This window comes from Priapulus caudatus, unplaced genomic scaffold (genome assembly GCF_000485595.1).
Source record: "Priapulus caudatus unplaced genomic scaffold, Priapulus_caudatus-5.0.1 Scaffold213, whole genome shotgun sequence".
NCBI lineage: Eukaryota > Metazoa > Priapulida > Priapulimorpha > Priapulimorphida > Priapulidae > Priapulus > Priapulus caudatus.
Genome location: NW_014577274.1, coordinates 31,222 through 41,300, shown reverse-complemented (window position 1 = coordinate 41,300; position 10,079 = coordinate 31,222). Strand labels below are relative to the sequence as shown.

At 39.2% G+C, this 10,079-nt stretch overlaps 1 protein-coding gene across 1 annotated transcript in view; it reads left to right on the top strand.

Annotated features, from left to right (window-relative positions):
* The window catches only part of LOC106807407 (kinetochore-associated protein 1-like), a 34,269-nt gene that overhangs the window by 12,753 nt on the left and 11,437 nt on the right, over positions 1-10,079 (top strand). The window contains exons 12-16 of the mRNA XM_014809726.1: positions 7,079-7,220; positions 7,403-7,576; positions 7,857-7,949; positions 8,312-8,452; positions 9,356-9,613. Of these exons, the coding sequence (XP_014665212.1) occupies positions 7,079-7,220; positions 7,403-7,576; positions 7,857-7,949; positions 8,312-8,452; positions 9,356-9,613 (808 nt within the window). The remainder of the gene's footprint in view (positions 1-7,078; positions 7,221-7,402; positions 7,577-7,856; positions 7,950-8,311; positions 8,453-9,355; positions 9,614-10,079) is intronic.

Here is a 10,079-nt window from a genome sequence, read left to right as displayed (position 1 = left end):
TCTGACCACTCTTGATTTGCGCAGTATCTCAGGCAGTACCTCTAATCACATTTGTGCCTGCGATCTTTCAATGCCGTAAACCACAGCGCGATCTAAAATGAAATTGTATTTTAAAACGACACAGCCATTTACCTACTAGTTTACACTTTGCAAGCCTAATGGGTAAAATAATATGTGTGTTGTGATTTTGGATGGAATCTGAAGTGGGAAGCTAGGTTTACACTACCGACTTCATGCCAAGGTCAAATTTGATTGAATCTGTACCAGTTTCGCTGTTGTAAAACCGACCATCGGCAGTGTAAAAGTAATAGTCGCGCGGCCAACTGGCTGGGAGCGTGGGGGTTGCGGAGATTAGGACATGTTCGATTTTCCCAACCTCAGGTATTGCTGAATTGGTATAGGTTTTTGCTTATGCGGGCCACTCATAGAACGCTCGGTCAGGAGGTGTGTTCCCTCACGAGCGGGAGAGCACGGTTTTGCTATCGCGCACCACACTGGCGGCAATGGAATACATGCACAAATCGCGTAGCCGGCGTTCGCCCCGCACGCACACTGCGGTTCGAATGTTGAAACGTTTTGCCGCCTACGGTCGATAACGTAAGAGCTTTGAACATATCATAGAGAGGTTGGTAGAAGATAGAAAAACGCCAAGTTGCATGATTAAAGTCGCCTTAGTGTAAACCCAACTTTTGGTAACCCCAGAAATGCCCAAGTAACATATATAATTGATATCTAGAGTGTACAACGGGAAAATAGTGCTATTTCTGGAATATTATTCTACTTTGCCTGCGAGTCTAGAATAATTTTATTGAGTTATTGCATTAAGCACAATTCTTTGCTCTCTAAACAAGACCAACCGCTTGTCAATAACGATATTCCTAGCTGAGATATTGGCTCGTAAACTTCCCCTCCCACAGGCCCTCACCTGAGCTCGCCATCAACAATAGTTCACTGATCCTTCTCGCATTTTGCCGCGTTTAGGGAAAGTCGCTTCGTGAGAGTTTCGGTTTTTCCGCGATAACTTTATGACATGAACGGCGTTTCGGTCGTTTATTATCGCGTGACTTTCGGGGACATCGCCTATGCCCTTATCTCCCATTATCTTTCTAGCACTGGCTATGTCAGTCATGATTGGAGCCGCAATGTTTTCTAAATTTAAGTTTACAAACGCCAGCCCTTCAGTTACTATTAGTGCCGTTGCGATTGCTTCTCAAGTTACCTGGGTCTTAACTCGGGCCACCCCAAATACGTTCGATTTGGGCGTCACGTGTTTTTTGCGTTACCGGGTGAGGCCCGAAGTAACCCGCTAGCCGAGCCGCCTCACTCGTTTGGGAAAGTATTTCACTCAATGTAATTTGCAACGAAATCTTCAAAATCTTCAAAATCTAAATCTTTCAGCAGTAATGAAGCAATGACTGCGAATGACTGCGTGTCTTTGCCTCATTCTTAGATTTTCATTAAACTAATAAGATTGCATTGCTTATTCTTTTTTCTTGTCACTGGCATCCATTGATGATAATTAACGCCGGCGTAACCCAAAAAACCATTCGGTTTATCTTCCCTACCCAGATGCGTTCGATTGTTGGCTTACCCAGGTTAACCGCAGGTGGCTCTGGGGGAAGCAAACGAACGCACTACATATGGTGTGGTAAGAGTACAAATTTGGCATTGGACATTCAATTATCGCGCTCCAAGCCGGCGGACGCGAACAATTATGCCAGACCCGCAACAGGCGAGAAGGATAGTGTGAATATTGTGGCATGCGAGGCGGCGTGAGGCTTGTGGGAGGCATGATTACGCTCCAATATTCTCGGCCTGGGTATCGTGAGACAAGCGGTATTATTTAGGAGCATAAGAATGCTGGCTTAACCCATACTAATGAACTACTTAGTCCTAGACGCATTCAACAAAGTTAGAATAAATATTTGCTGCTGAATCCAGCATATTTTCCGTTTTTCCGTATGTACACTCTACGGTATTTATTAGCTCTGATATTTATAATCATATAATATTTTTGTCACATGTGGTAAATGTTCCATTTCATCATTAGAGTCTTGAATTTGATGGCTAATGTTTTCAGACTCTGTATAGAGACGGATTTGCCACTTAGATGACACAGACAAATGCGGATTGTGGCCTGAACAATGCGACTTTTGCACTTTTGTGTCTATCCTAATAAAGGTGGCGATGTTCTCACATGCGTAATAACACATTTGTATGAGAAATTCGGGTACCATTCATTTACTATCAGATACTTGCCAACAAATGTTTAGATAGCCTTAATAGATGTGAGCTGATCTAATATGTAGCTGTAGCTAGTATATGTAGTCACATTCCAAGCTTTACATTTATTATTGTTGGCAGTGATAAATTAATTAGGACAGAAACTATATTCAAATCGCGTTGCTTGAGATTATACCATCTAGTGGCAATTAGCCTCTTTTTATTATAAACAAGAAGAAAATATGGTTTATTCGTCGTTTACTCTACATAATAAGTTCATATTATCTTAATTTATTAAGATTATTATTTATAATTATCATTACTAATTTACTATATTAAGTTAATATATTTATTGTCAATTCTTTTCAGAAAGTTTTTTGTGTGAGAGAGGGGAACATCATTCCAATTGATTCAAACACTACCACTAGTGATGGTAGGGTTGTAAAGTTTGTTATATTTCTTTGTGATTAATGTCGTGGATTTTCGGCGTCTTCCTGGTATTGTCGGAATTAGGTGGGGCATTGGTCTGGTATGTGAAGGCCTACCCTTGATACTTTTCATGTCCAGTAAATCCCCTGGCTGCCCTTAATAAAATATTAACATGAGCACAAGACCATGTGTGGAAGGGAATTCAACTTCGTTTATAGCTTTTGCATTGTGCACTTTACATGCAATTGTAGCTTCCAAATAAGAGTCTCTGTTTGTGTTTTAATGGAATCCTTGATTGGGCGGATATGAGCCAAAAAGTTGTATATGGCCTCAAATCATGCAGCCCCTCGCGCAAAACCTGGAAATACTATGGAAAGTCTATTATAGCCTGATTAATCATTCTTGTTGTTGCCTATTTTTAAGGGAGCAGAAACTTTCCTGATATCAGGATGAATGGAACTCTGTTTATTCTCCCACTATGGATATATACATCTATAATTACAGGTAATATAATACTACCATATATAATGCTTGCCATTAGATGCATTGAGTCTTATATAAGGATGAAGAAATTGCGTTTCAGTGATGCAAAAAGCACCTGGGGAATTTACAAATTTTTTTATTTTCTTTAGACAGGTTTTTCTCAACTTAATTAAGTAGCTCCCACTCTTGGTAACTTCCCAGAAGGTGGGCAAACAACATTTCGGAGACTAACTAGTTATTTGCTAATTAGTGTCTTATGACTATTGCTATCCCACATAGCTAGTGAAAATGACATCAGATCTTAATACCTATTCTAGCTGAAAATTGGGAGTGAATTTAACACCAAAACATTTAATCATAATTGCGTTCACTAGACTCAGTTGCATGTTCGTCATTAAATATATCTTGTGGTATAATTTAATCATAACCATCTATATCTGGCTGGAGTACTTTGCTGCTATAAATATTAATTACATTGAATTTGTTTAGCGCTGGAAATAAAGACTTTGCTGCAGTGAAAAAGGTATTAATGACGGAGGTTAAATTCAGCAGGTGAAACAGATCAGTGATAACCTATTAGATCTTGTATCTACGTTAATATTAGTTTTCGTTTCCAATGTGATTTTTTTCAAAGGTGTTGTTGCCTAAAATGTTGAACTATGGCTGCTTCTTGTTTCATAGCTAAATCTAATCATAGATTTATTTAACAAATTAATATTTTGCGGAACTACATAAATAGTGAAGGCACTACTATTGCCGTTAAAAAGCCTTATGAAATCGTTCCACGTATAAGATCTTTATCTCGAAACCAAATTGTCTAAGTCAGAAAGGAGAGAAAAATGGTTCTAGCGATATTGTTTAGATAAACATGTAAACTTTACCAGTGGCTGTTTGTGAGTTTCATAAAGACAATGATCGGTGCTGTTAGTCCATTGCCTGCGGCGCTTCCAGCTGCATTTGAGGCACGACTTTAAGATGTAGTTCTAACCACTACGGTATGTGATATATCCATATCTTACCTAAGAATGTCTTATATTTTATAAATTATATGCATGTTTTGCCATATACTTCACTGAATTACTTTGGTATCGTTATTGTTTCTGTTTAGGGTTCTGACAGTGTTGGCATGGGCAGGTGTGCGTCACCTTTTGTCAGTTGGACGCCACGCTCATATACATATGATATATCATTATGAGGAGCTGTGCAATGGAGTCAGTTATGCCTCTCAAAAATTTGATAAGTTATATTGCACGTTTTAACGTGTCATACGCATGTTTACTCTGAGTAGAAATCACTGTTTTCAACATGGGTCACACATTTGTTCTTGTGTTCGAAATCTTGACTATAGTGCTGCATTGATCTAGTGATTTAACACAGACATGCTGGATCTGGCTTCGCAGTGTGTGTTAGTCCTGCCATGTGCAGTTGCTGTTCAATATTGCACTTCTACTAGCAACATATGACTGCCATTTAATGATTTGTTTCCTGTACTTCCTATCTTTTTGCAGGTATTGTTATGAAGCTGTATTGTGAGTAGAGGAATTGTCGCTATCCTCTTGACATTGGCATAGATAGTGTTAAGTGGTACAAGTGCACACACTATTTCGAATTCATATTTGAAAAAGCTATTACTAGATGTATTAAAGTTGCATATTAGTTATCCATCAAATTGTGAAATTCCGATATTTGATATTTTCATTTGTGAATCGAATAATGGACTGAGAATGAAATATTGACCCAATGGCTGAATTCATTCACTTGCCATCAGGTTGTTCCACATGTCTGCCTCCTAGGCTTCAAAGTCTGGCTTGCGAACTAAATATTGCATGTGAAAAATAAATAAGAAAATAATTAAATAAATAAAGCTTAAATAGTTTATGGAGAACATTGTCTACCTAGTAATAAAATTGCACGTTAACAACTCTTCATTTAATTTTCACAGGATGCCGCTGTCAGTGTTGGCGACGCACGTCTATGATCATGCTGAGACAGTGGAATGATTTACTCTGTGACGGATTTCTACACTGATAGAAGAATTTTTGTCAGGGTGCATAAGGTACATGTGGGTGAGGATGTAGCTGCGTTCACACGAGGATTTTCAGTTCGTACTGAGCGTTCCACGCCGTAAAAATATCAAGACTTATATGGCCGGCTTAGCAAGTACGGCTACTGAAATACGTAGGCTTACTCGGCGCAGAACAGTGATTCGCCCGCTGAAACATTCGCACCCGCTGGCCGCTATTTCGTCTGTCGTGTGAACGCAATTGGAGGCCTACTTCTGTAGTGCGCTTACCTAGACGGTACCCGTTTTGCTACACGACATTTAGTGAGCGTTGTGGAACTGTCGACCAGGTACAGTCTATATTATACTAGCCAGCTAAGCCTCGATGTCTCGTGCTTCGGGTTTGTTAGCCGCGTATTCTCAGCCGACTTCAAGCCACCAGATAAAGTACGGACCGCGAGGCCGTGTATCTCATGTGAACGCAGCTAGTGTGGTGTTGCTGGAAACTGCTACTGTGTGATTGTTATGTACTAATATAATATTATAGTCGGTGCGAATAAATTAACAGGAAGTCCGGAAGTCAAATACTCACGAGATTTACTTGTCCGACGTCCCTGTTTGACGTAATGCAGGGTCCGTGTGACTCCCTGAAAATTCTGCCATATCTACATAGTAGTCATTCAGAGCACAGCTCGTGGAAATACCGGTATTTTTTCAAGCTAATATCCAAAGAAATTTGACAAGACGTGCAACGCAATGATAAGCCACTGCGTTATTGTTATTATCTTTAATTTTGCAACCATCAGACTCGGGGACATCCCTCTTTGCTGCGGACTCCCTTATTTTGCTGCGGACGCTCCCTTCTTTTGAGGGTAGGGAGTCCCGTATTGGAAATCCGTGTTCAAAAAGTATCATTCTAAACCCCTGTATATGTATATATGTTATCAGAGCTTATACATACCTAGAGTGTACAACGGAAAAACGGAAAAGTGCTATTCCCGGCAATATTATTCTACTTTGCCTGCGAGCTAGGAATAATTTTATGCCTATTGCATTAGCAGCAATTCTTTGCTCCTCTAAACAACAAGACCAACGCAACCGCTTGTCAATACGATACTCCTAGGCTGAGATATTGGCTCGTAAACTTCCCCTCCCACAGGCCTCATGGCGCCTCGCATCCACAATAATTGATGTCACATGCCCAAATTTGGTACTCTTACTACACCATATAGTAACTGAGCTGCGTTGTAAAGACTTAATTTAGAAAACATTGCCGGCTCTATCATGAAGGGCATCAGCCGTGCTAGGAAAGATAATGGGAGATAAGGACATAGGCGATGCTCCCGAAAGTCACCGATGATAACAGAAACGCCGTTCATTCATAAAGTTATCGCGGAAGAAACCGAACTCTCACGAAGCGACTTTCCTATAACCCGCAAAATGCAAGAAGGATAGTGAATATTGTGGATGCGAGGCGTTACTCATATTCAATAATTTCTTTAAAAGAACACTCGTATATAAAATAAAGCTACTCGTATATAAATAGAAAGTATCTATAATGTTAAGTTTCAATAAATTTATGAACATGGTAGAGTATGCAGATGTTAATGGTATCATGAATAGCTCGTAAATACACGAGTAGTACGAGTAGATACATCAGTAATTCTGATTCCTTGGTAACATTCATATAGTTTATTTGCAATCTGTGATTCAAGAGTGTCTAAGAGAATCAAGGGACAAATTTAAAGTAAAGAAAAATATACTGTCTTGTTTTGCATTGGCCTTTTGAGTTCTTTAACATAACCCTGTACAGTTAAATGTCGGGGGCATGATGCTTGGCTTTGTACTGGCTATTGCTTAGATGTTGAATATTGTGGCATGCTTATAGCAATTGCACTCTTGAAAGCTGAATGTGCATTTTCACTTGATGTATGTTTGCAGCCAACTTGTGAAGATAATTATACTGACTCCTGCGAGTGATGGTCATGCCTTCCTACAAGTACATTCATTCCCAGACTTTGAGCTGGTGTACTCATTGAAAGTCGGATGCTCCACCACACTCGTACAATCCAACGTTGATCAGGTATCGTAATATCATTTGCTTCTATTGCAAGAACAAATGCTTACTATAGCTGGGCTGTTGGGTATGCCAGATGTTCAATTTTTATAGTAAGATATCATTGCTATGCAGATGACAGAACCATCACACCGTAGCGTCTGTGATTTGGGTTGCTCACTATAGGCCCTATGATGTTTATGTTGTAGGAGGAGATCATATTTGTAGAGGGTGTTGCAGAAGATGGGGCAGACGTGCCTTCATGTCTTCGCGTGAGGCTGCTCACCGAAGCTCTACCGCAGACCCGTCTTGTTCGACTCCTACAGAGGCACAAGTTTGATGAAGCCCTTCGATTTGTGAACCAGTTCCGTCTGGATCCCCAGGTAAAATCCAAACAGGTGGTGACGCGACGCATTGCACAAATATGCATGCTTTGTTTGTCATACAACACCAACCAGTATTCTGTTTGTGCATGACACTTACAGAATGTGCTACTGCTATTGCCATCCATCCTGTTCAGCTGAATTGTAACTATTGGCATCTGATACAAAGTATTGACAAATAACCCATTAATCAATATGTCTAATTCGTTATTCTTGGTTATAATTGGTTATTAGTAAAATATTGATGTTGGTTCCACTAAACTCGGTTAATCTATTCTAGAGAGTTCACCAAGCTAGAGCACAGTGGCTGCTGAATGAAGGTGACTACACTGCTCTGATAACCTGTCTTGATCTTATTCACAGCAAGTTTCAGGTAAGACTCACAAGAAAGATGTTTTTGAAGGCAGGCAGTATTTATCCATGCTCAATATTTCACAAAGGTAGCCAGTGAACCTCGCTTTCGTCAAATTGAATCGTGCATAATTGGGGGAAAATTAGGAAGTAGTATGCTTACTCGTCATACAATATGTCCTCGGCATTATATTGGTTGTAAGACGGTCGACAGGTTGACTAACAAGAGCTAAGTTTCTAGAGCTGTTTAGCACAAGCTAGATACTATGCTGCCATTGCCTGTGTAGGTATTGAGGGAGCCTGTACATGCTTTCTTGTTCTATATCATATGTAAAGTGTTATTTTTCTACACGAGGACTTAGATTTTACACACCACTTCCCCAGGTTGTTGATTTGTGTGTAATGGCAACACCTTCGGACTTCCAAGTAATGCTAAAGCTACTACTGTATGCTAAGGCTAAGCTCTGTGACAACAACAACGAAGACAGTGCTAAAGATACTAATACGCAAAGCCTGCTTGTTGAGGTAATTTTTGTGCATTTAAGGATTAGGTGGTGAATGTTTGAAAAAAAAATTGGGATTTAAATTGACTACGTCACGAATTTTCTATGGTGTATATTTGTTAAAAAAAATTGTTTCCAATTTTTTTACATGAAAAGTAAGTACTAACGGCACTAAATGTATATCCCCAATTTCTTACCTGATAAGCTTGTTTTTCAACTAGTTAAAAATCCAAAAAATCTAGGCGATTTGATATATTGATCATGACATTAAATGCTTTTTATAGGCTATGTATAAGTCACGAGTGTTTGTTCACATCGAACGGAATAACAAAATAGGAAGTGTAATGCAACAATTTAACCATAAAAAGTGAACAGGATCACTTACATTTTGTGAAAACGAGGACATTTTTTTTTACTTTTACTAATCTCCTCATTAGCTCGTGCAAAATTGTTGTGCAAAGTTTCTGGCTGGTTTACTGCAAACTATGTCACGGGCGCATCTTGTTAAAGCGTCTCCCAGGCCATTGTAGTGTCCTCGTTGGCTTCCAAGGTAAGTTTCTACAAAATCCCTTTCAATACTGATGAGCTGGGCATGGCAAGCTATATATCATCATGGCACTAGGCATCGTTATATTATCTATATGCAGTATAGGAAGACACTATTTCTGTTTCTCACATGCTCTGTTACATGTGCTGTCATGTAGTGTGAGTTATCCAAGGTGACTATCTATTTTACGAATATTCCTGTACAATCCTGTGTACAATCCTGAGTTATTACCATCCTAAAATAATAACCTTACATCTTTGCTTTAATAAATATCCAATAACCTCTGGTCTAGGTACTATATGTGTGCACTATGCGTGCACATGTATATATATTTATTTATTTATTTATTTATTTATTTAATTATTTATGTTGTTCCAGGCACTACAATTTCTTCAAAGATTAGAAACATTTGCAGTAGCATATGGCGAGCAGAGCTTCAGCTCATCTCGGTGGAGTGCATTTACACAGGCAAACATGTTGCAAGAGTTTATCGGAAACATCGTGAAGGGCCAGACTGCGACAGCCTTTGTCATATGGGGACGCCACAATTACGAGTTTGTGGATGATATCACTGAAGATCTATTAGATGAAATTCTGAGCTCCTTCCCATATGACGTGCCCATGAGTCACTTACAGGTACATTTGGGATGCTAAGAGCAATCGTTTAGACTTTACTTTTGTTTACTTTTATTTTCCACGCTGACACTAACATTAAAACACTTCATACACCCACATCACCTGTACTGAAGCTACCTAGATGTATTTATTCTAAGACTATACTAGATACCAACACTGCATGGGTTTAGAGGAGGTGAAGAAGGTAGGGAAGGGGGAGAAAGTGGAGGAGTAGTTGAAGATGCTGTAGAGAGTGGGAGAAGGTAGAGATGAGAAAGAATGTAGAAGTGATAAAAGTAACGGTAGCCGAGGAGATAGAAGATGGACTAAAGGTAATGGTAATAAATGGGAAAATGTGTCACATTACACACAGCACATCAACACATTACATTATCACATACAATATATTTCTATATTTTGAAATGACTTTGTTTGACTTGCAATTCAATGAACTTGAAAATTACTTTAATATATATATATATATATA